The sequence below is a fragment of the Dysidea avara genome, chromosome 5 (assembly GCF_963678975.1).
Source record: "Dysidea avara chromosome 5, odDysAvar1.4, whole genome shotgun sequence".
In the NCBI taxonomy this organism is placed as follows: domain Eukaryota; kingdom Metazoa; phylum Porifera; class Demospongiae; order Dictyoceratida; family Dysideidae; genus Dysidea; species Dysidea avara.
Window position 1 is genome coordinate 41,666,455 of NC_089276.1, and position 26,835 is coordinate 41,693,289.

Here is a 26,835-nt window from a genome sequence, read left to right on the forward strand (position 1 = left end):
TATAATGCTTAAGCAATGATTGTTCTATAAGTAGTAAAGTAATAATTATAATAGTTGCACCATATCTACTTGGTCAAATGCTGTGGCATTAATTACATCATGATCAGTTCATAAAATGCATATGGATGCAGCAACTCCATCACTCAATTCTCAAAAACAATGTTGAAACTATTATTTTCAAAATCGATTGTGGCACCACTCAAGTGCAACTGCTTTTGTTGTTCTTTTATTATTCAAGTAAATTGACTCATTCCATTATTTGTGACTGTCTCTGGGAAAACCAGTCTTATCACCCATTTAAAAGTATCGAGAAATGTCGGTTTTAAATATTCAGAGTGTTGTAGCTGGCCAATGATGGTAGCTACGCATACATTCAAAAATTGAAAAGGAACGTGTTGGGATGAATTAGGCCAAGTTATGGGCCATTCAGGGCTCAGAACTGGCTAAAATGAAAGAAAATTACAGCACAGGCCATTGTCCAACACCACGGAGCTGTATAGCCATACACAGCTATCTCCTGGTTGGCCAAGGCTCCATCAAGACCCCAGACCACTCGTACGGCTCGCCACTGTGCTTTAGAAAAGCAGCCAGCAAAAGCAGACCACTTTACTCTGGTCAACTGTGACAGTGAAACTTGATAGTGCATTCATTAAGCTTTATGTTTGTGTGAAAAAATCAAACTTCCTGTCTTGGGTGATAAGAACGGTTTTTGTAGATCCAGTCACAATTATCACTGTTCACCTTAAGATACAGCAATAATGCTCTGATCATGACTTCACAATAACTTCTGTCACAATAATAATGTGAAAATAATTATTATGATATACCCCAATCACCATAACAATATGTAAAATTAATGACATCATCATCATCATCATCATTACACAAAATAAAAACACACACTACTGTTGTATGATCAGTTGTGAGGGACCTTCCATAACAACAAGATGGCGGTGGTCACAAAATAGAGGATGAGGAATGATGACACTCTACCCCACCAGGTCAATGGTCGCAGGTAGTTACTGATAGCCTGAGGGTACAATGAGTTATACTAATAATGATCATTAATGACATATTGTAAATTTTGATGTAGAAAATTTTAACACAACATAATATTGTCACTGGCACAATCAACAAAAATTTATTGACAGAATAACATATTTTTTGTATGTGCAAATTATTTGTATAGTTAAAAATAATTTTGTCATTTTAATTTTTGTCTATAGAGCCAGCGACAAAAATTTTTGGACGACAAGATTTAGGGTTATAAGAATGCACTAAACACGATCGGTGAAAAATTTACAAATTTAACTAAAAAAACATGTGTACGCTTTTAACACAAGTTTTGTGATGAAGAAGAAAACTATAGAAAAACTAGGATATCGTTGTATTTCACAAAGCAAGAAGAGTTAGCTTGTGTCAAGATATGAGAATTGCTTTATCTCATGTTGGATGTGTGGTTTACTTTGTGATACATAACTTACCCAGCAATGGATTGCCTGTTTATGGAAATAAAGCACAATACGTTTTCCCGTATAATCACTGTAGCTACACAAATCAATTTTTCTGTTACCACTTTGTAGTGCTGTAACTCCTAAACCTCACTACATCTAGTGTTGAAACTAAACCTCACTACATCTAGTGTTGAAACTAAACCTCACTACATCTAGTGTTGAAACTAAACCTCACTACTTCTAGTGTTGAAACTAAACCTCACTACATCTAGTGTTGAAACTAAACCTCACTACATCTAGTGTTGAAACTAAACCTCACTACATCTAGTGTTGAAACTAAACCTCACTACTTCTAGTGTTGAAACTAAACCTCACTACATCTAGTGTTGAAACTAAACCTCACTACATCTAGTGTTGAAACTAAACCTCACTACTTCTAGTGTTGAAACTAAACCTCACTACATCTAGTGTTGAAACTAAACCTCACTACATCTAGTGTTGAAACTAAACCTCACTACATCTAGTGTTGAAACTAAACCTCACTACATCTAGTGTTGAAACTAAACCTCACTACATCTAGTGTTGAAACTAAACCTCACTACTTCTAGTGTTGAAACTAAACCTCACTACATCTAGTGTTGAAACTAAACCTCACTACATCTAGTGTTGAAACTAAACCTCACTACTTCTAGTGTTGAAACTAAACCTCACTACTTCTAGTGTTGAACTTCAATTGACTACTCCTTTAACTTTGTATGTAGAGAAGAGATATAATAAACTGGAATTTGGTAAATGGCATTGAAAATGTCTGAATAGTTGCTCAGAAAAAAGATCAGTAGGTTGGATTAAAAAGATTTCCTGGCAGGGTACTGGTATGGACGGATGTCAATATATATTCACTAGGATTAGTACAGTAGTTCTAAATGATCTCCATGTTGATGGAAACCTTCGCGAAACTTTAGTTTTGACATTAGAATTTTATTCACTGACTGTTCTATTACGGTATTACAACCAGTTTGAAAGAAATTTCAAGTATCACATAATGTTACTAAAAATTGTTAATTTTAAGGGTCTGTGCAATAAAAAGTAGTGAAACAATAGATGAATGATGGTATTACAGCATAGCTTTGGTGGAAAAGTCCCTACTTTGGCATTGAACAAAATTAATATGCCAAAGTAAGGACTTTCTCATGCTATAATACCATCATTCTTTTGTTCAATGCCAATGTAGGGACTTTCCCACTGAGCTATGCTGTAATACCATCATTCATCTCTTGTTTCACTACTTTTTATTGCACAGATCCCTACTTCACTTTTAATTTTTTTAAATACTAGTTTGTTTAGTTTTTTGTTGTAGCAAAGCTAGCTACAGCGTAACTTGTGACTATTCTATTAGAATACCATACATGACTGTTGTATTAGAGTGACTGTTCTATTAGAGTATCTTCAGTCAACAAAGAGGTATGCAGCAATAAGGGGTGAGGTCTTGTTTACTGTTAAGTAAATAGCTAAGAGGTGTGGTCTCCGCACTCTATCGCCAATAGTCAATTTAGATCTTTAATTGGTGGGTGTAGTCGCGAACCTATCATGAACGGGATCCCAATCGCGAAGTTGCATATATCTAGCTAGTATACTAGCGCCAGGACTGAAGCACTTCTGAAATCCAGCTCTGAAATAACTCCATGCTGTCTAAATAATTATGCTGCTGAAAGAAAGTGTTGATATGGAAATTTAATGCCTCAATATGGTTTCGTTGGATGAAAGGACAAGCAGCCTGATTGGAGATAAAAGAAACAACAAGGCCAGAGGGCCTACACTCATTGGAACTCCAATAGGCACATCCCACTGGTGAGTTTATTATTGTGGTGTAAAATGGTGGCCATGCGCAGCTTCGTTTTGGCATCTAGGCTTGCGACTGTGACCAGTGAGTGAGTGAGTGAGTGAGTGAGTGAGTGAGTGAGTGAGTGAGTGAGTGAGTGAGTGAGTGAGTGAGTGAGTGAGTGAGTGAGTGAGTGAGTGAGTGAGTGAGGCGACCAAATTTCAAGTTTTGACGATTTAAAAAAGTTCTATATCCGACCACCGGTAAGTGTTTTCTTGTTTTCAATACTGTATTTCATGTTAGATGGACTAATATCATTCCACAAACATGATTTTCGTGGAATATGATGTCTCTAGTTTGAAAGTGGCATTTTAGGCAGCATATGTCATTTTTCAGGGGATCCCTACTTAAACAGTACAACCGTACTGTTTGATTTTTCCTGTTCAGTTAAAATATTTGCAAAATTGAGTCCAAGCAACAACTTTTTCAGCCTTATACACTCTGCATTTATCATATACAAGTGAATTCTGCATGAAGGTAGGCACATGTGTTTGTGGTTGCTATAGTAATAACAACATACCATGACAACTGTCCACATAAATCCACCAATCAGAATGGAGCGAGCATCTAGTCTATAATCACTCTTTGTTATCACATGATCATTATTGGATATCATTACTAGTATAGCATAACTAGGCAACAGTAACCTAGCAACAAGAACACTATACGTTATAGTGAAGCACTACATATACAAACAAGTGTAAGAAGATCATTACAATAAAAGTGCTTATACAAGGAGATTATCACAAGTGTAAACTACACCAAATATTATCAATAAACCTGAGAACAGTTGAAGTAGGGATTGATGATCAACTTAAGCATTTTTAAGACAATAATCCTACTAGCTTGTAATTATCAAGTTTTGAGCATTAATCATCAACAGTAAATCACACCAAACAATTGTACCAGAGATGTACATACAGTATGCAGATTGGACTGATCAACACCTAACAGCACTTGAAAATATAATGCCTTGATTATGTTTGAGTTACACTTTTCTGAAGGCATCAAGCTAGTTGACAGGCAATTATTATACAGTACGATAGTAACCGTATAGTAGGGACCACAAAGGAGTAGGCGTGGCCCACGGAATAATATCACCTAAAAAACAGCCTCAATTATCCCTGACGATGATGAGGCAGTATTGGTTAGGTAAAACTAAGCCCAAAAAAGCTTTCAGATCAACCCGAAACGCCTTCAACAAGTTTCTACAAAATTTAAAAAATTAATGGAATTTTCTACTGACTGAGTAAGTAACTGACTGACTGATGCCTTCAGGCAAGTGTAACTCAATAACGGCTAAGGCTATGCGCTTGATTTTTTCACTGTTCGACGTCACTTCGGCCTGACTGGTGCCTTTTGACATACCGCAGTACGTACAATGCCTTCTTCATGACAGTGTCCTCCTTTGTGTCCCATTCATCTTTGCTGACAGCGAAAAGTGTCGATTTGGTGGTAGCACATGATGGCTTCCCTTCGTAACAGAAATCGTCCATATTTTCATAGTGACTATTTTGATTGCAGAGGTGCTTTTCGAACAGTTCTTGATTCGTACTGCTGTGTAACGGGTTGAACATAGCAGACAACGAAGTGTAATCAGTGGATACTTCACTTTTCAGACGATAATTAATACTGGGGTGCGTGGCACCATTTCTTTTGGTGTGCGTGGATTGCAGAGGTGCTATTCTTGATCCGAAATACTGTGTAACAGGTTGAACATAGCTGACAACGAAGCGTAATGCACCTATCAATGTCAAGCCCACCTACCCCAGGTCGGGCAGAGGTGGGGATTGGTGGGGATTTGCAAATGCTAAATGACAAATTTCCCACCCCTGGGGACAGCTTCGAGTTACAAATCTCCTACTAGTTTGTATTATTTACTCCAGGAATCACTAACAATAGGGCTATGGAGGTAAGACTAGGGCTATTTGTGAATTTCGTGTTGCAAATGCCCCTACCCTGGGGACGAGTTTGGGTGACGAATCCCCTACAAATCCCCACCTTCTGCCCGACCTGGGGTAGGTGGGGCGTGACATTGATAGGTGCATAATGGATACTTCACTTTTCAGACGATAATTAATATAGCTGGGGCGAGCGGTGCCATTCAGATGCAGTATGCGTGGGTTCACCAGTCATAATTTACAAAAAAAAAGTGAACAAACAAGTACACAGAAAAATTTGGAATTTTCAACTAGAGTAGGGACCATAGCACATCGATAAAAAGCACTGAAACAAGCTGAAGTAGTGCACGATATTAAATCACAGTAAAACAATAAGAAGTGTTATATCCCTACTGGGCATTTCGATTATGGTATCTTGAGCACAGTATAGGGATATAACACTTCTTATTGTTTTACTATGATTTAATATCGTGCACTATACTACAACTTGTTTCAGTACTTTTTATCGATGTGCTATGGTCCCTACTCTAGTTGAAAATTCCTGTGTACTTGTTTAGTTTAAAAATGTATAGCAACAACTTATTGAAGGTGATTTGTGAGCTTGAGGTGACAAAATCACAGCTCATCATAACATGTTTTGCTTGGCATATAATTATAGTAAAGGTGTCCTGGTCAGCAAATCAACCAGGACATCTATAATATAAAATTTATTCTCCCCAAAAGTTTAAGGGTAACTGTTACAATACACCAGCTAATGGAAATATTATTGTATTGATGTGTTAATCCTCACCCAGCTATCCTGTACAGATCCTTCATTAGTAATATTGCAGGTAGACTAGCCACACCCACCACAACTACCATCACTCCACTCCATACTAACAGTGATGACCAGTCAACAAATTGGTAGGGTAGGAAATAGGCTGTGAAGGAATAAACACTATTAACTGTACATCACTATGAGATCAGTACTGTATGCAGACATATGGATACCTAACACTGTTTGAAACAAGAGAGCTCATCTACACCTACAGCTACTAGTCAACATTTAATCCCTGCTCCAGTCATGTACGGCCTGTCAATAATTATGTAACCTGATGAGCAAAAGTCGGCCATTTTCACACATTTCTCGAATTCGATTTTATTGTTTCTCTGTTATCTAGTAACAGAGGAGTGGATTCAGTCTTTTGTGTTGAACGGTCTGTGAGTTATAACGTTACATAGTTGGAAAAAGAATAAATTCAATTTGTACAGCAACAATACAGCAAATAATTTACAGGCACTTAATTCCTAACTGAAACAAGCTACAAAGACAGGTTACGGCTCAGTCTGTTCACCATGAACTGGCAAATTGATTACAATGAAATGAGGACAATAAACTTTATTTCTATCCCATCATAAATACGCACCCCTAAGTCGTATGCCATGTACTGTATGAACACGAAACAAATATTTTCTTACTCCCTATGAAAATGCGAATCTGATGGTGTATAGGTTTTATTAATTTGAGGTCACTAACACCGTTTGGTGGACTACGAACGTTGTTAGCTCAATGTGCAACCACAGGTGAGGAATTAGCTGAGTTTGAAGTCTACACAATAAGGGCTCAGTAGGTCTAACATAACAGTTGGGATAAATGTCAACTATTATACAGTATCTGCAGTTGGAAATCACCCTCGTTTCATTCTATGATTCCAACTGAAATATAAAGTAATCTAATTCATCTTATAGTTTTGTGTTTCAATATAACATTATTCATTACTAGTGGATCAGCTTATACCACCACAACAGATAAAAGAATTAATTGAGTAACAGAACATCCCTCCCCTCCTATGAATTATTGAAATCAATTTCTGTTATACTCCACCTGTTAGTTTGTTATACATCTTTACAAAATTTTAATGAAGAACAGTTCAAGAAGTACAGTACCCTCTGTAATCATAGATTATAAAGAGGGGGATTGGAAACGCGATCACGTGCTCCATAGGCATGCATATATTGAGCTAGGGTCTATCCGTGCCGCGTGAAAATTTGCACGTTTTTGTGAAGAAAGGAGTGAAGCATAGATTATTTACCTTTATTTCATTGGTTGTTTAACAAGTGAGTGACTGTGTTTTGAAGCTTCTGTGTCATGAATGATGCCGCTATATATTCGTTCCATTCAGGTGTTGTCTTTTCACGGCGTGGCTTTGTTCTAGCCTTTAGAAAATTTTGTCCCCCTATATCTTGAATTGGGCTAGCCAATTGTTTATTCTATCGCGAAAAAGCGAAAGGTCAACCGTTTATTTAAAAGGATTCATCTTGTTTTTGGTTCATCTTGTCAGAATTTCTGACAGTTCTCGATAAATATTCTGAGAAAGTGGCATTCACTGCGTATTTTTGGACCCCTGTAGCAACATAGCTATTGCTTTAAGAGTAATCCTTGTGGTATGTAAAGTAGTGGTAATAATTTATGTGTGAGGATTAGGTACAATGGTTTGGTTTACTGCTGTCTGGCAGGATTTCTGGGCACTGAAATAAAATGGTGTGAAATACATAATATGCTAGTATAGTCCTAATGTGAATGAATGTTCATGTGTTGCTGTGATTGATTAGCAATTTTAACCTATTTTGCATATATTTTCAGAAACAACATGCCAAGGAAGTTAAAGTTCTATCAAAGGAAAGGGGAGAAGCGAAGGATTCCAAAACAACTGAATGTTTCTGTTGATTTAGATGATGTTGTTGTGTTGCCTGTGTCTGTGCCACTTGACAAGGTCATTATTGGTGATGTTTTGTCACCATCAGATTTATCAGAGTTTCACAGCCATATTTTAAAGCTGATGCCCTTCCGGCCAACCGGATTGTTTCTCCAGAAATTCTAGATGCCATAACAATTAAGGGCAAAGACTTCGTCTTGTCCATTGACGAATTCTTTCAATGGAGCCTTGCATATGGCGATTGCCGTGTCACCAAAGATTCTTGTTTATCTCTATCAGATGTTCCAACATGCATAAGCTCTGTTGATTCTGTGGTTGAGTTGCTGCAGAGAATACATAATGCGAAAGTATGTCAAGGAAACCCTGGTGAATTTGTACAGTTAGCCCACAAAGGCTTTTTCCTTAACCAGTCAGGTTAGTATTGTAGTCTATTGTTTGTAAAATTTTAACATATTTTGTAGGTAGTGAGAAAGTTGCATTCGTGGACAGTGAGCAAGAGGTGGTGACTGTAAGACATTACGATTATGAGCTGCTTGTGAGTGATGATGTACTAAGCTGCAGTATTTGCAAAGTGTACAAGCGCACACTAGCTTCTAAATTGGTTCACAGGAACAAGCAGCCTGCACTACGTGATATCACCCTTTCCAGCCATATAAACAACCGCCATTTACACTCACCTAAACTAAGAGTAAAGGTTACACTACAACAGAAGTGCAGAAGGAACATGTTGAAGAGGATTGGGCTTCTGAAAGATAAACTTAGTCAAGCTGTTCAAAGTGAAGGAGTAGTACTAAATGATGGTGACCATGAGGAGATGAAATCAATTTTAAACAGCGAGTATTCTGTCATCAAGAAGAAGTATTCACCTGATTCTTTTGAGAGATTATTCTGGGAACAGCAACTCAAGGCTTCAAACTGCACAGACCCACGCCAAATGCGCTGGCATCCTACCATAATAAAGTGGTGCCTTTACATTAGGTGCAAATCTGCTGGAGCTTATGATGCCTTAAGGGATTCAGGTTGCCATCCCAGCGTACATTACGCGACTACACATATTGCTTTAAGGCATCCACAGGTTTTTCAGATGATGTCGATAAAATGCTAGTTGATGCGGCCTAGTTGACAGAGTTGGAAGACTGGAAAAAAATTGTTGGTGTTTTAATTGATGAAATGCACATCAGGGAGGATCTGGTGTACTTTAAACATACAGGACAGCTTTGCAGATTTGCCAACGTGGGAGATATTGATGAGCAACTACTTAAATACGAAAAGGTATTGAACGACCCTTATGATACCTCTTCTAAACCACTGGCAAAATCAATGATGACCTTTATGGTTAAAGGTCTTTTCACAGATTTACAATTCCCTTATGCATTTTTCCATTGCTGTGAAGTATCAAATGACTTGCTACATAGACCACTATGGGAATGCATTTACCGACTAGAGAAATGTGGATTCAAGGTCCTCTTCGTCACTGCAGATGGTGCATCAACAAACCGAGCTTTGTTCCAAAAGCACGACTCATCATCATCCATGGTTTACAAGGTGCCAAACAAGTATGCTGATGACAGAAACATTTACTTTTTTTCGGACCTTCCCCATTTGATGAAAACAACGAGAAATTGTTGGGCATCTCCGAACCGACAATTAACGGTATGCTTGACTGTGTATAAACATATTTTATGTGTAATCTTGTAGTGTAATGGGAAGTGTATCTCTCGGAAACATCTTGAGGATCTTTACCTTGAGGATACCAGGCCAGGCAGGGTGGGGACACGATTGGTTCCAAAACTTAAGTATGAATATGTCAATTTAACATCATTCTCTAAAATGTGTATGGATCTGGCAGCACAGGTTAGCATTTATATTATGATTTCTGCATAGCAGGAATTGTTACACAGGTATTGAGTAGCGCCATTCCAAAGGCATTAACATTTAGTCGTAACCCTGAAGTCAGTGAAACAGCAAAATTTGCCATGATGTTTGATCAATTCTTTGATTGTCTCAATGTGACAAATTTTGATGAAGGCAGATGTAATAGAAAGGATTTTCAGAAACCTTATTGTGGAAAGAATGACAAACAAATTAAGGTAATTTGTAGTTAACTGTATGAGCAATGGTCTTGTGTGTACTTAGTGGTTAAAGGATGAATTTTTGCCCTATCTTCAAGAGTGGGAAGAGGAAGCACTCAAAGCCAAGGTGGATGAAAAGGAGAAAAAGAAGCTTATGTTGAGTGTTGAAACACGACATGGAATTGAAATGACAGGTAAGTAAATGGATACTCACAATGCATATTGTTAATTTTTTTTTGTAGTGAAATCATTTATAGAATTGGTGGAATATGTATTTTCCATTCCTGGTGTGGAGAAGTTCTTAAGTGGCAAGCTGAGTCAAGATGTTCGTCAAAGCAGAGGCACTAATGAAAATCCAAATGCTGATGAGTTTGTGAACATTGCTCAGACTTTACGAGTGGCTAATTCTGTTTGAGCAGATGTTCATGTCAAACGTGGGAATTGCCGTGGACAAAAGCATAAAAGAATTGCTTTGGAGAAAGAAATTAAAGAAGTGAAACCTTTACCAAAAAGACGACGTATACATACAGTAAAGAATACATCAAAATGACAAAATATAATATTTAATTTGTATTTATTACTTCATCAAATTAACTTTTGTAGATCATTGTATATTACCATCTTGATTTTAATCTGATTATTGTCAATAACTACTGTTAAACATTAAGATTCTTCCTAACTCCTTGTGACTTTTGGATGCTCTTTTTAGTAGACTGTTTGTGCTTCTCAATCCATGCTGACACATGGGCAAATTCCCGGATAGTCACCCACAATTCAGTGACCATGTGTAGTAGTGTGCTGGCTACTTCTTCATCCCATGACCCAGATACAAGTGTCCAATGAAACAAGACATCTTCGTCCTTTGTCAGTTTCTCAACAATACATTGCACGTTAAGACCATGTGACTGTTCTTGACATTTCTTCACTAGCATGGGGCGTAGTTGTACCTCCATGCAAATTATGGTCTGGTAAACCATCTCATTCACATGGATTAATCCACTGTGATCAAGTAAGTTGAGCCAATTACAACTTGAGTCTTCTTGCTGCTCTTGATCTGATCCACTACTATCAGCAGGAAATGACACTAGATCATCTAAGTGCTGCAATAGTTCATTTTTATGTTTGTGAGCAGATCTTCTCAACTTCTTCCTTAGATTTCTCACAATGCAACCAGCTGCATATCGTATTGCATTTCTTTCTTCATAAGTCAAGGCATCTTCATCATACTGCTATCCTCCTACCACTTGAAATCGGCTAAAAATAATTTTTTCCACAATAATATCTGTGATTCGTTGGTAGCATAATACATTGCTGCCAGCTTTACTGTGTGATAAAATGTTATCCCATAGTGCTTTAAATTCAGAAGAGATCTGAAATTTGAATAACTTCTCCCACATTTTAGCACGATGACTGGATTTTACTTTGCTGCCAGGAGCAGCTAAGCAAGGCTCTAAGAGTTTCATCAGTTGCTTACTAAACTTCTGAAATTCTGTGTTGTTAGCACTATTCTTAACCCAGGTATGAAGTTTTTCAGCACAAGTTCTAGCAGCACAAGCTTGTGGTGAAGAAATTAAAAAACCTTTATCAGTGAGGATAGCTTCAATAGCATCAAGTACTAGTGTGTGAGCTATATAAGGAAAAAACAGGCAGATTACAACTTACATATTGTACACACACAGCTACTAAACCATAGCCTAAAACTATGTATGCTGTGCATTAAATTAAGTCAATTGTCCCTACCTTGTAATTCGGAACTGGATGACATTGAAAGCTAGAAACCAACTTTCTGTAATATACAACTGGATCAACTTGACGTATCAGAGTAAAAAGCAGGAACCTATGGCAGATAGAACGAAGAAGTTTACAGAGTAATAAACGATAGTGTTGCGGATGCAAACGTGTTAACTTACCTCAAATTCAACACCAATTTAGAGGACTGTCCGTGTAAAAGTCTAGCGTTTCCAATCCCCTCTCTCAAGAATCTATGCTGTAATCAATCCAGTCACTACAGAAATTATGGACAATTCAAATGACAGTAAAGAACTATATTGCGCTTTCTAGCCACTTCCAATGCTTCTGCAGCCACAACAGTTTTGTATAGCAAAAGATGTCTCTGGACATTTTAGTACCAGTGGTTTTCAATTATAAAAAAAAAAGATTTTTTATCCACAACTTGCAAATGTCCTTCTAAGCTGTATACCATGGAAGGTATAGCTGTTTCAGATTGATTGACATTACTTATCTAGTTGTAGATGTAGACTTGTTACTATTATTAGTCTTTGTAAATATGCGCATGTGTGATTCTAATATATTGGGTTGGTACAAGGCGAGAACACGTGTTGCAGCTCGTTATTTCGTCTCCTCTATTTGGGACCTTCAATGGTCATTCAGTGTCATCTAGCCACTACACCTCACATTGGTGCTGTGACGAAACATCAAGATGGAAAACATCCAACGTCTCCGGACTAGACGATGTGCTACCAAATCCAGTGTGACTAAACTTCTAGGGAAAGTTGATGCATCCTTTCCACCAATCTTGAAGGCATCAACTCTCAATCAGCAGCGAAGCTGATGGCCGATACTACACTTTGCCAACTCAAGGCTAAGCAATGCCAGTTGGTCGAGCTGAACAATGCAATCACTGAAAAGATCGATGATGAGACCGAGTTGGAAGAGGACATTTTAATGCTGATGCGTACCAATTTGATTTAGACGAGCGTATAGCTTTTCCCACCGAGTTCCTACGGAAAGCTAGCCAAGCGCCACCTGCTAAGCCTACTGATGCTCATACCATACTACCAACCTCACCGCCACCCACGGACTCCTCAGCTGTAAATTCTGATACTCAACTCCCAGTGACAACTGATTCACCAACCTCATCGTTAGTTGTGAAGCCGACAAAGGATACCGTGAGTAAATCACCTAAGCCATTAATAGTTACAGACATACACCATAACGTCAGCCGACTCCCAAAACTGACCCTGCCTACCTTTAGTGGGAATCCAATTCAATGGCAGACATTTTGGGATTCGTTTGACGCTGCTGTACACTCGAATGTTGGTCTTAATGATGTGCAAAAGTTTAATTACTTGTGAGCACAACTACATGGGGATGCTGCTCGTGTTATTGCTGGGTTTAACCTCACTGAAAGGAATTACACACAATCACTTGAGTTGTTGAAGGATAGATTTGGGCAGCCATATAAGATTATCAATGCCCACATGGAGGCATTACTCAACCTCACAAAGCCATCTAACAACTTGGCTAGTTTACAGCACTTTCATGATACCATAGAAAGGCACATGAGGTCACTATCAGCACTTGGCAAGTCTCCTGAATCTTATGGTATGCTATTGACCTCATCCATAACTACCCGTTGAAACCAAACACCATATGGCACGTGAGCACTATGACACAGAATGGTCCATTAAGGACGTGTTGGCTGCCATTCGCAAGGAAGTCCAAATTTTTGAAATGAGTTGTCAGCATGGTGGTAAACCCAGCAATTACAACAGCTTCCCACCACCCACCAGTTCCTTCCACACAGCTACACACAAGGGCCACCACCATTGTGATGGTCAACAGAGGAAGGAACCTGTATGTGTCTTCTGTAAGGGAGGCCACAAGACTGATGTATGTAACAGTGTAACAGACCCTAAGGAGAGGTTAACAATTGTGAAGCGAGACAATTTGTGCTTCAACTGTCTTGCCAGGCACAAGGTGACACAATGCACCTCCAAGTTCACATGTAGAGAGTGCAAGAAGCAACACCACACCAGCCTTTGCCACGCCTTCCTTACAGAGGAATGGGGGGCCTGCTGAAAGGCAGCCATTAAGGCTAGGACTGTTGCGAGACTGTTTGCAACTGCAGTTGTACACTATTCGGATGGGTGTGGTGGCCGAGTCTTTTCTGACCGGGTGATGGGGAATGTAGTGTACATTATGTGTGTGACTGCTGCTCTCTATTCTTTCTATGAATCCTCGTTGTTCTTTATCTTTAATGATGGTTCCATATGTTTCAGCAGCTCTGGTGTTTTGAATAATCGATGTGCTAGGGACCTAGTTCGTTTTGAGCAGATAAAATAATTATATGGGAGAAGAGGGTGATCCTCTCTCCAGGGAAAGCACAAGCTATAGGCACTGTCTGATCGTATGGTGATATGGCTTTTCATGTATTGCTGGAGGAGCACATTGTTATCTGGAGTGTCTGTAGTGGGTGACAAGCTTGCAGACTCTGAATTCCAGAATTGGAATAGGTCACTGGTTTCTGTGGTACACAATAGTATAGCTATGTGCAAGTTAGTTGAATTAATGGGTTGGGGTAAGGGGAGTGGGCCAGACAATAGGTAGCCTAGTCATGATTGAACTGCTGTCCATCACCCCGAATTATCTCATCTTGTACGAAACGCCAGTAGTAGTCATCCCCAATGAGAACTGAGATTTGGAAATTCTCATCCCCAGTTACTGGATGAGCCAGTGTGAGGCCCTTCAGATATGGAACTTCACTCAGGTGGGTATGCACTGAGTTTTGGATGGGGGCAGCCAACTGCTGAACAATGAGGACCGAAATTGGGATACGAGCAGAGTTCAGGGTGTGTACAAAGAGTGTTGCTACCTCAAGGCTTCTGGACGAGGACACCTACGCTCCAAATGACGATACTGAGATAGTCTCACGGTGGGTTGGATGAAGACATAGTTCTTAGCCAGTGCTTGTGTGACAAAAGAACGCTGCGTTCCCTCATCAAACAGAATGTTACCTTCTGTAGTGGTAGTTGCTGATGACACTTCAACAATGGCTGTCTTCAATAAGCATACACTGGTATATAATGCTGAGAGAGGAGCAGGTGTCATTGTGGTGAATGCAGTATTGTCAGTTGCAGGTGCTTGTGCATTAGGTAATGTTGAGGTCTGTTGGTCAGGTTGTGGTTGTGTGGTTTCATGTTTATTTAGACGAATCAGACAGGGACAGTACACGCTTTTTGTGGCTGTCGGATCCCACTGACGAGAACAGCCCCTTTGTGATCTATAGATTCCGAATTGTGCTATTTGGAGCTACTAGTTCTCCTTTCATGCTGTACGCAGCACTTAGCTTCCACCTAATTCGGAATTCTTCAGCAATACCACAGGATCTACTTCACAATCTTTACGTAGACAACGTTGTGTCTAGTTTCCCTAGTGAGGAAGCTGCACACAAATATTTTATTGAGTCTCGTTCAGTACTCGGTAGTGCAGGTTTCAACCTACGTTCCTGGTCCTCGAACTGTCGGCAGATAGCATCACAGCACAAGGTTGCTGAACCAAGCAACCCAGTCAAGGTACTAAGAATGTACTGGAACACTGAGAGTGATATGCTGTATGTCTACCCTAACCTAGACACAACGTTTCCACCTACAATGACTAAGCGAGAGGTTCTCAAGTGGTCATCAAGTATTTTTGATCCATTGGGACTACTATCACCTGTCATGATCTCCGCAAAGCTCTTCCTACAACAGCTATGGTAAGAGCATTTAGAGTGGGACGATACACTTGACCCCAGTCTGTGCACTCAATGGATCACAATTGCTGCGAACATTGCACAAGCCCCAAGTTTGTCCTTCTCCCGCAAGTACGATATTGTTTTTCCAGTACCTCAGGGTGTTTCTACCAATCTGTATATCTTTGCTGATGCAAGCCTAAAGACTTACGGTGCAGTTGCATACATCCAACAAGGGGAAGCCCCAGCCTCAATACTGATGTCCAAGACTAGAGCTGCAGCTGTCGCTTCCCAAGTTGGAGTTGAATGCAGCTGTACTTGCAGCCAGGCTAGGCCACTTCATTATGAAATCCCTGACCATCAATCTGACTATTCACTTGTGGTCAGATAGCCAGATCGTTCTGTATTGGATTGTCAGCCAGAAAACATTGAAACCATATGTAAGCCACAAAGTTGCTGAGATTCACTCGATTTCCAAGAATTGGCAATATTGTCTATCTACAGACAACCCCATCAGAAGAGGGATCACCTTTCAACAGCCAGCTCATCAACTGTTTGGCTGTATGAACCGTCATGGCTGCCATCTCCAACATCTTGACCAACCTGGGATCCAACAGGGGTTCTTTTGTCTAAATTGGAGGAGGTTGACCTAGAGGAGCCAGATCAGCACTGCCACACCAGACAGATTGACCATGGTCCAGCAACCAGCCTCCTGAACATCATCAACATTGAGATGTACAGCAGTTTGCAAAAGCTGCTTGCAGTGACTGCATACGTGTTACGCTTCATCCACAACACAAGGCATCTATCACCTGTAAATACACCACATCTAACTTCAGCTGAATTGTCAAGAGCAAATTTGATGTTACTTCAAGCTTTCCAACATACACAGTTTCCCACAGAGATTTCTAACTTGACCTCAAAATCTTGTCGCCTCCCACTGGTGCGACAGCTCAGGCTGTTTTTGGACTACTATCAGCTGATTAGGTGTGGTGGAGGTATCCATAATGCCCCACTATCAGAACTGACAAGGTTTCCTTACTTGCTACCAGCCAAACACCACTACACAAATCTTGTGATACTACAAGCTCACATCTCACAACACCACAGTGGTGTCAATGCCACCCTGATGGTAATCAGGCAGCAGTACTGGATTCCGTCAGGAAAACAGCGTGTTCGCTCACTGCTACGGAAATGTGTCATCTGCAGGAAAGTTGCAGGCAGACCATACTCAACACCAGACCCACTGCCACTTGTGAAATGCTGAGTCAACACAGCCAATACCTTTGAAGTGACCGGAGTGGATTTTACTGGTGCACTTTATGCCCATAGCAGTGAAGATGAAAAGAAAGTATATGTCTGCCTTTTCACCTGCGCTGTGTCCAGAGCTGCGCATCTGGAAATAGTTGTTGACTTAACTGTTACATGTTTCTTACAGGCCTTTCGTCGTTTTGTTAGCCGCAGATCCCTACCAAGACTGATGCTATCTGATAATGCCTCCACTTATTTAGCTGTGGTGGAGGAGCTCCAGAGCCTATTATCACCTGTAGAACTAGTGGAGAATCTCTCTAGGAGAGGTGTCAAATGGCAGTTTATCCCAAAGCGTGCGCCTTGGTTTGGGGTTTTTTGGGAGAGACTCATAGGGCTTACTAAGTCAACTCTCAAGAAGATACTGGGCCACACTCATGCAAGTCTCCAGACTATAGTGGTAGAGGTAGAGGCTGTATTGAGCAATCGTCCTCTAACCTACGTTTCACCTGATGTCAAGGACATGGAGCCGATAACTCCTTCCCATCTCCTACATGGCAGATCCATTATCTCCCTGCCCTATCAGGATGTACAAGATGACGAAGTAAATGACCCAACATATGGTGATGATACAGACTTAAGGAAGCAAACTAAGACCCAAGCACTGCTGTTCAAGCATTTCTGGACCAGGTGGCAGAAGAAATATTTGAATTTGCTACAAGAATTCCACCGTTCAACAGGCAATAACACCCAGACAATAGGAGTTGGTGATGTTGTTCTCATTCATGATGACACACCCCGGATCCAGTGGAGACTAGGTGTCATTAAACATCTCAACATGGGTAATGATGGATTAGCTTGTTCTGCCAATGTTAGAACATCCACCGGACAAACTAATCGACACATAGCTAAACTTTACCCTCTTGAGGTCACAGCAGCAGAGTTACCTAGAGCAACACACCAGGACAACAATACTAATAAACATCCCACAGTGGAATTGACACCAAGGCCAGTGCGTCGTGCAGCAGTAAGTGGACGACAAAAGGTACAGCAATGGATTGGTGCACTTTGTGCCCCCCCCCCCCCCCCCCGGAGGATGTCTCAGACTGATTGACATTACTTATCTAGTTGTATACTTGTAACTATTATTAGCCTTTGTAAATATGCACATGTGTGATTCTAATATATTGGGTTGGTACAAGGCGCAAACACGTGTTGCAGTTCGTTATTTCGTTTCCTCTATTTGGGACCTTCAATGGTCATTCAGTGTTATCTAGCCACTATACCTCACAATAGCTAAACCGACCTCAGCAACTTCAAATATTACTCTTTAACTACAACAGAGTCAGATGTGTTCTGATAGAGCAGTTAAAACTACTCTAATTGAATTACATTCATAATGGAATACTATTAAAAATGCAAATGTACTGTAGCACATTTCTAAAAGTACTAATAACTGTTAGTGCTGACTATTCCATTACTCACTGTTCTACTGTCTAGAGAGTTGGGACATACAGCACAGTACAAATCAGTTTTGGCAAATATAGTACAGCACAAAACAAATACAGCACACCTGAACTTTAAAGGATGCACAGTATGAAAATAAAAGTACACTTTCACTTTGATCAATCCATCCCAGGTACAATAAAATAGCTATACACATCCCTAAAGTATCTTTAGTAGTTACCACTCTTGTCCTCTACTATACCACACTTGTACCTCTACACTGCATACACTACACTCTACTAACTTTGATTGGTTAGTTGATGTGTTGAAAATATCTTCCAATAGGAATAGATCACTCCACCAGTGTAACATGCCACTATACCCTAGTGGGGGAGACAGTGTAACACACCACTATACCCTAGTAGATGAGACAGTGTAACACACCACTATACCCTAGTGGGGGAGACAGTGTAACACACCACTATACCCTAGTGAGGGAGACAGAGTAACACACCACTATACCCTAGTGGGGGAGACAGTGTAACACATCACTATACCCTAGTGGGGGAGACAGTGTAACACATCACTATACCCTAGTGGGGGAGATAGTGCAACACACCACTATACCCTAGTGGGAGAGATAGTGTAACGCACCACTATACCCTAGTGGGGGAGACAGTGTAACACACCACTATACCCTAGTGGGGGAGACAGTGTAACACATCACTATACCCTAGTGGGGGAGATAGTGCAACACACCACTATACCCTAGTGGGAGAGATAGTGTAACGCACCACTATACCCTAGTGGGGGAGACAGTGTAACACACCACTATACCCTAGTGGGAGAGACAATGTAACACAACACTATACCCTAGTGAGGGAGACAGTGTAACACACCACTATGCCCTAGTAGGGGAGACAATGTAACACACCACTATACCCTAGTGGGGACTTACACAGAGACAAACAGACACAGTACCTGAACTACTCCACACAAACAATCTGATGGATAACTAGCGCCAGTAGCAACCTGTAGTGTGAATAAGTGTTACCAAGAGTTAATAATATAGAGAGGAGAGTGTCTAACGCCGTATAGTCCTGTAACAGATGATTGCGCAGAAGTTAAACGGCTTCTTTTCCGTGTAACGACAGACTGGCTAGTATATTTTTGCATTTAACCACAAAGGCTATCCCAGACACAAGGGCGTGCGTTCAACTCGATGTTCAAGTTCACCACGAAGAGCATCGCTCTGTTGCGTAAAGAAGTGTGGCTGTTAACCTCGAAGATAACTCTGGGGGAGAGCGTCTGAGAAACCAATAAACACTGAACCAAAGGCGGAGTATCGCTTCGAATTTTCACTGCGTCGCCATGTTACCCTACCTTTGAGCATTCTTCAATTGAAGGAGCACTGTTCCCTGTACATACAGCTCAGTCTTTAGTTCAGTCTTCGAATATTCTCGAGGATTCATCACGGTGCGGCTAAACTAATTGCGGTAAGGAAACGAACAAATACTAGAAGCCTGTACGTTACACGGAAAGGAAGCCGTTTAACTTCTGCGCAATCATCTATTACAGGCCTATACAGCGTTAGACACTCTCCTCTCTTATTATTAACTCTTGGTGTTACTAGTTAACAGTATGACAATGTAATATTGGTCAACAGTTCAGTACAATAATATACATTGGAACCTCAGATATCTGGATCCCACTTATCCAGATTCTCAGTTAACCGAACTACGGAAATGACTGCTCTATTAGAGTAGTGACTGTTCTATTAGGGTAGTTGAAATACTGATTTTTTAAAAAATGTTCTTTAACACAATATGACTTATGGACCACCCTTGGTCCCAAGGGGTTAGGATAACTGAGGTTCCACTGTACAACACTGGCTACTACTCAATTGCATTATTTGATGTGTCAAATGGTACAAGGAATACTATACGTTCAGTTTGTGGTAGCTTCAGACTGTTTCTGTATCACACACATAACTATTACACTCCACTGTAAGTCATGTGATGGTACAACACATTGCTACTCAGTGGACTTCTAGTATTGAATAATATTCTACACCACTCTTCCCTTCTGTATGTTCAAATACAAGTCGTGGTGCTTGTGGCCCATATTTACAGGTTGTGACACGGCTACTAAGCGGGGAGAGTAAGTAATTACAGCACATGTACTTGTTATTCAAAGTGTGAATGTTAAATGGTATTGTAGTAGGAATTTCATTAACTTTCAAAGATCATGTTACAACCACTTAGTGAACATATAGTTCAGATATGTATTCATGTTAGGATAACTGCAGCAAATGTGTTGTAATAATTTAATACTAAAAGACAAATATCTTTAATGTGACATTGTAATTGTATGTGCATTACACGTACACGTACACAACACACACACACACACATACACAACACACACATACACAACACACACATACACAACACACACATACACAACACACACACATACACAACACACACATACACAACACACACATACACAACACACACATACACAACACACACACATACACAACACACACATACACAACACACACATACACAACACACACATACACAACACACACATACACAACACACACACATACACAACACACACATACACAACACACACATACACAACACACACATACACAACACACACATACACAACACACACATACACAACACACACAGACACTAATACATTGGAATACATAGTACACACCTTCACACAGCTCACAGTCATCACTATGGTAACAGTCAGTATAAATATTGGCCAGTAGACAAGTAGTGATAAACCAGTTGGTAACGGCTCTGTAGTAATGGTGTCACCATGGTGATCATCAACAGTGGAGTACATCTCACATAACATGTACACATAGACCAGTGAACAGGACACTGACTGACATGGGAATGAAGATGTCTGACTGTACGATGCCTGGAATGGAAATTATGTATATCATAATGTCCTACTACAGTAACATAGTACACATTATGGGTTAAGCAAGGATGAAGGTGTCAATATCAAGCAGACACTGAAAACTACAATGGTGATGGGTAAGTGAACAATTTAAGACTGAGTCATTGATAGTAGCATGATAATGTTGTTGACAACTAGTAGAGACAATTGTGGTCATTCTCTTGTGGGTTGTGTGATGTGTCACATTCATGGAAAGTCTACTTTACTGTCATACATCACATCATGGAGAATAAACACTTTTCCCTTTGAACTTACATAGTATCATACACCAAATATCATTCTAATAGTCTACAAAGAAAGGAAAATATGAACAGCAAAACTTGTGGAGGGAGATAGGAATGGTTTAGTAGGGTTGGTCACATGTCGGTGATTAGTACTAAAACTCAAATCAAGACACACGGTAGTGTGTCGTGCGGCCCAAGAAGCCGGTGCATAACACCCATGAGTACATTGACAGGAAGAAAGAAAACACGATTTTCGCACCTCAATAGCTCTGTATTGCCTTAACGAAACAAGACGATTTTTGCTGTGGACACGCCTGCCAACTTCAGTATTCCACACACCAAATTTTAGCAAAATTGCTTCAAGCGTTCCCGAGATATGCGACTTCAAAAATTGGCTCAGTTTCTTCTTCATTTTTCTTCATCTTTCGGTAAACTTACAAAAACTGCCATAAAACGTGAACTCCATATCTGATTGCCTTGAAATTTGGCACACAGAAGGGGGGGAGGGGGATATCAAGGTGCATCTTATTACCAAGTTTGGCTGGAATACGATAAACAGGCAGAGTTATTAGCGGTTATTCACAACATATAACACCAATATGTTGTCATGCCTACAGGGTAAACCGCTTACAGGAAGAAGCTGAAAATTAGTGGGTGAATAGGTTAACTATTGAACCTCAAATCTTTTGTGGTTTGAAAGAAATTGAGCTAAAAACCAGGAAGATACAACAAAAAAACCAACAGTGTGTTACAATTATGCAACCGAGATTAGCTAATAAAAAATGACTACTTGCCACGTCTACCAGAAAAGCTACTTGGAGTAATATTTTGAAAATCGTTGTACAGATGGAGTAATCATCTTAGAAAGGCTCTTCAATGGTGTAGAAGAATCAGACTTAAAGCCACGGAGTTATAACACGAAATCCAACTTGGTGTAACAAGTGCAAGATCGAGATACTCTAATAGAGCAGTCACCCTGAAGAGAATTCAAGAGATCAGCTAGAAACAAGTAATCTGTATAGAGATCAGCTATAAACAAATCACCCTGTAGAGGAGTTCAGCTACAAACAATTTACCTTGTAGATAGAAGAAGTTACCTTGTAGAGAGTTCAGCTATGAAAAAATCATCCTGTAGAGAGATCAGCTAGAAGAAGTTACCTTGTAGAAAGATCAGCTAGAAGAAGTTACCTTGTAGAGAGTTCAGCTACAAACAATTGACCCTGTAGACAGATCAGCTAGTAGAAGTTACCTTGTAGAGAGTTCAGCTACAAACAAATCATCCTGTAGAGAGATCAGCTAGAAGAAGTCACCTTGTAGAGAGTTCAGTTACAAAGAAACCACCATGCAGAGAGTTCAGCTAGAAACAACAATTCACCCTGTAGAGAGATCAGCTAGAAACAAGTCATCCTGTAGAGAGATCAGCTAGAAGAAGTTACCTTGTAGAGAGTTCAGCTGCAAACAAATCACCATGTAGAGAGTTCAGCTACAAACAAACCACACTGTAGAGAGTTCAGCTACGAACAATTCACCCTGTAGATAGATCAGCTAGAAGAAGTTACCTTGTAGAGAGATCAGCTAGAAAAAGTTACCTTGTAGAGAGTTCAGCTACAAAAAGATCACCCTGTAGAGGGTTCAGCTAGAAGAAGTCACCTTGTAGAGTGTTCAGCTACAAAGAAACCAACATGTAGAGAGTTCAGCAGCAAACAAATCACCCTGTAGAGAATTCAGCTACAAACAAATCATCCTGTAGAGAGAACAGCTAGAAGAGGTTACCTTGTAGAGAGTTCAGCTGCAAACAAATCACCCTGTAGAGAGTTCAGCTACTGTGTAAACAAGTTACCCTATAGAGATAACGGCTAGAAAAAGGAGAGATCAGCTAGAAACAAGTATCGCTGTAGAGAGATCAGCTAGAAACAAATCACCTTGTAGAGAGTTCAGCTACAAACAAAATCACCCTGTAAAGAGTTCAGTTACAAACAAATCACCCTGTAGAGAGTTCAACTACAAACAGATAACCCTGCACTCAGCTAGAAACAAGTCACCCTGTATAGAGAATCCTGTAGAGAGTTCATCTACAAGCAAATCACCCTGTAGAGACTTCAGTTACATTTCAAGTCACCCAGTGGAGAGATCAGCTGCAAACAAGTTATCCGTAGGGAACAATTGACATGTAATAAATATATGTATTATATATATTTATTGTACTTTGGGTGAAAAGATCAAAGTGAAAAGTGTACTTTTATTTCCATATTGTACACTTGGCTGCACACTTCAAAGCTGGCAGGGTGCTGTATTTATTTCAACTGTGCTGTATTTGCCCAAGTGTGCTGTATTTTCCCTTTGATCCCAATACAGCACTGTTGAAACAGTAAACAAGTTGACCAATGCCAGCATAGATATATATGATGCCAGACACATTATCGCATTCTTTTCACCAAACCACTGCAATGTTATGAAGCCATTCAACAATTATGACGTATCATAAACACATAGAACAATGCCATGACCTAAACACAAGTGGGTGAATTACCCTGAAAGCCATTCTTAGCAAAAAGGAACAGAGCACATGGCGTTATCAACACTACAAAATGACTCCTGTCCACGTTGTAAAGCCAGGTGGAACACGATAAGTTAATTCGCTCCAGTTGCCTTCATGGTATCGTTCCCAGCGCCACACCATGGCTTCTATAAATGCACTCACCTGCCAAACAAAATAGCAAGCCTCTCTATAACAAAGTCACAGACTTACTCATGGGCTTTAAACCAGGCCTCAACCGAGACAGAAGCAGTTGACCACTTACTGTCGCTCTCGGCAGTCCAAATCAATTAAAGCTACGTAGCTAGCTAGCTTCATCACGCTGGTGCTCTGACGCTGGAGGCAGTATGAACGAGTATGAATAATGTTAATCACTGCAGTGAATACACACGATCTCGAGCTTACGCGGATAGGCACTCACCTCCTGCTACTTGGCGTCACCCCCACTCTTCGCAGCCACTACTTTAGTACAATAAACCAGTTAAAGCACTGCCATTGCTCGTGCAATATGGAAAAAATAGCACTCAGGCATGGTCTCGAACCTAATACAGCACTCGGCTTCGCCTCGTGCTGTATTAGTCTCTCGCCCACGCCCTCGTGCTATTTTTTTTCATATTGCACTCGCGGCAGTGCTTTAACTAGTATATAAATTGTACATTTACTGATAAAATCAGAAATAGTTAAAGTGCTTAAAATCTGCTTCATCTTTTTCTTCTTCCTGTGGTAAAGAATAAAAGATAGGTTTAAAAAGCCCCAAAGCTGACTATAGGCTGGCTTTGGGGTATACAAATACAAAAAGAAGTGAAATCTAATCCAAAACAGCCAAGCTGTTCAAGCATTAATCGGATGGCTGCAGGTTTGAGGCTGCCCAGGTCCAGTCATGGATTTTTTCTTCTTTCTCCTACTTTCAAACATACTTAGTGAAGTTAATATAAACATCTTAGGCCTTTATAAGGCCTTCTGGTATACAGGCTCTGCCTTTACCAAGTACTTTAATCATAATAGTAAAAAAAGAGTGCGGCCCTCAAAAAGGCTATGGTGAAAGGTGGTGGCCAAGAAATGGCTGTGATGGTAGGTTAATGGTAACCATTTTAGTAACGAATGTATATTCTATTAAAGTATTTCACCTAATGGGAAACTTTCAACTATCAAGATGTTTAGTGTATACTCTGCTGTGAACAATAAGTGTGTATATTGTAATCCCTGTGTAGCTAACTCAGTTGTGAACTAGTTGATGTTGTAATCCCTGTGTAGCTAACTCAGTTGTGAACTAGCTGATGTTGTAATCCCTGTGTAGCTAATTCAGTTGTGAACTAGTTGATGTTGTAATCCCTGTGTAGCTAATTCAGTTGTGAACTAGTTGATGTTGTAATCCCTGTGTAGCTAATTCAGTTGTGAACTAGTTGATGTTGTAATCCCTGTGTAGCTAATTCAGTTGTGAACTAGTTGATGTTGTAATCCCTGTGTAGCTAATTCAGTTGTGAACTAGTTGATGTTGTGCTACCTGTGTAGCTAATTCAGTTGTGAACTAGTTGATGTTGTGCTACCTGTGTAGCTAATTCAGTTGTGAACCAGTTGATGTTGTGCTACCTGTGTAGCTAATTCAGTTGTGAACTAGTTGATGTTGTGCTACCTGTGTAGCTAATTCAGTTGTGAACTAGTTGATGTTGTGCTACCTGTGTAGCTAATTCAGTTGTGAACCAGTTGATGTTGTGCTACCTGTGTAGCTAATTCAGTTGTGAACTAGTTGATGTTGTGCTACTTGTAATATCCAGTCACCCAGTTAATACTACCGTATAGCTGGTAATTTTCGAAATGTTTTTATTTTCGGATATTTCGAAGAGGCCCTTCTCTTCGAAAATAAATTCCCACGTCCGGTTGTTTTTCGAAAATAAATTCCCACAAGTGAAAGCAACCGTCCAACTTTTGGCGATTTGTTCGCGTATTCCTCGAGTTTTAGCTCAGTATTGCTGATGATAATGGGTAACTGTACCAATAACCAAAAAACAGGTGATCCAGAATGGGAATTGATGCCGTCTGCTCTAGAATCTATGGTGATATGAGCTAGCTATGATGGAGCGTGATCGTGCCAGTGAGTTCACTCCACCCGAGACTCCCTCAGTCTTCTCTCCAGTGCACAGGAATGGGGATTATTCCATCAGTAACAGTTTTTGGCAAACATTCACGCATTTTCATAATTTGTGACACGAATTTCCATTTATTTGAAATCCATCCGGACTTCGAAATATGCACTCTTCGAAATTAAAATCTTTCGAAATTCAGATTTTGCTTCTTGTACGAAAATTTCTGTTTCGAAAATAACCCGCTATACGGTATCTAATCCAAAAAAATCCAAGCTGTAGAAAAAAATTGTGACCCCAAAAAGGCCAGGATGAAAAAAGATGTGAAATCCAAGGTGGTGGCCAAGAAATGGCTGTGATGGTAGGTTAATGGTAAAAATTTTAATAACAACAATTCAGGTGAATTTGGTACCGTTTGGTTTTGGCACAAACAACATTGTGACAATTCTAAAATATGTGTGGTGGGCCATTTAGAGTAAATAAATGCCTTTTAAAACATACGTTACCAAAATAGCCACAACACACTCACCATTTTAGCTCTACTGACCATAAAAGGTCGATACCTCCATATTAGTCTCTTAGTCAGTAGTGAGGTAACACACATACTACTAACATAACAGAGACACACTAGACCAATGTGGTCCTTTCCTAACGTCAACAATATTATCGGGTATAATGTCATCATCTCCAGTGAGGTTATACCTGTAACATGACATCATGTGATCACATGATCATGGTGGGATTATATTAATACGTTAGATCCTTGGGTTAACGTACAAATTTTTTTAGGGACATCATTTTCACAAATTTTGTGGCAGTCCACGAAATTTTCGT

The 26,835-nt window shown here is 40.0% G+C and overlaps 1 protein-coding gene across 2 annotated transcripts in view; it reads right to left on the minus strand.

The window, feature by feature from the left end:
- Nucleotides 1-808: 808 nt before the first annotated feature.
- Nucleotides 809-26,835, minus strand: part of LOC136255795 (uncharacterized) — a 34,048-nt gene continuing 8,021 nt past the window's right edge. Inside the window, exons 3-9 of one of the 2 annotated variants that reach the window (XM_066048689.1) lie at nucleotides 26,531-26,703; nucleotides 20,906-21,118; nucleotides 19,151-19,201; nucleotides 18,474-18,552; nucleotides 6,025-6,154; nucleotides 3,854-3,980; nucleotides 809-1,030 (exon numbers count right to left, since the gene is read on the minus strand). In XM_066048689.1, the coding sequence (XP_065904761.1) occupies nucleotides 917-1,030; nucleotides 3,854-3,980; nucleotides 6,025-6,154; nucleotides 18,474-18,552; nucleotides 19,151-19,201; nucleotides 20,906-21,118; nucleotides 26,531-26,703 (887 nt within the window). In that variant the 3' untranslated portion in view covers nucleotides 809-916. The remainder of the gene's footprint in view (nucleotides 1,031-3,853; nucleotides 3,981-6,024; nucleotides 6,155-18,473; nucleotides 18,553-19,150; nucleotides 19,202-20,905; nucleotides 21,119-26,530; nucleotides 26,704-26,835) is intronic. The other variant, XM_066048690.1, reaches the window with a different exon arrangement.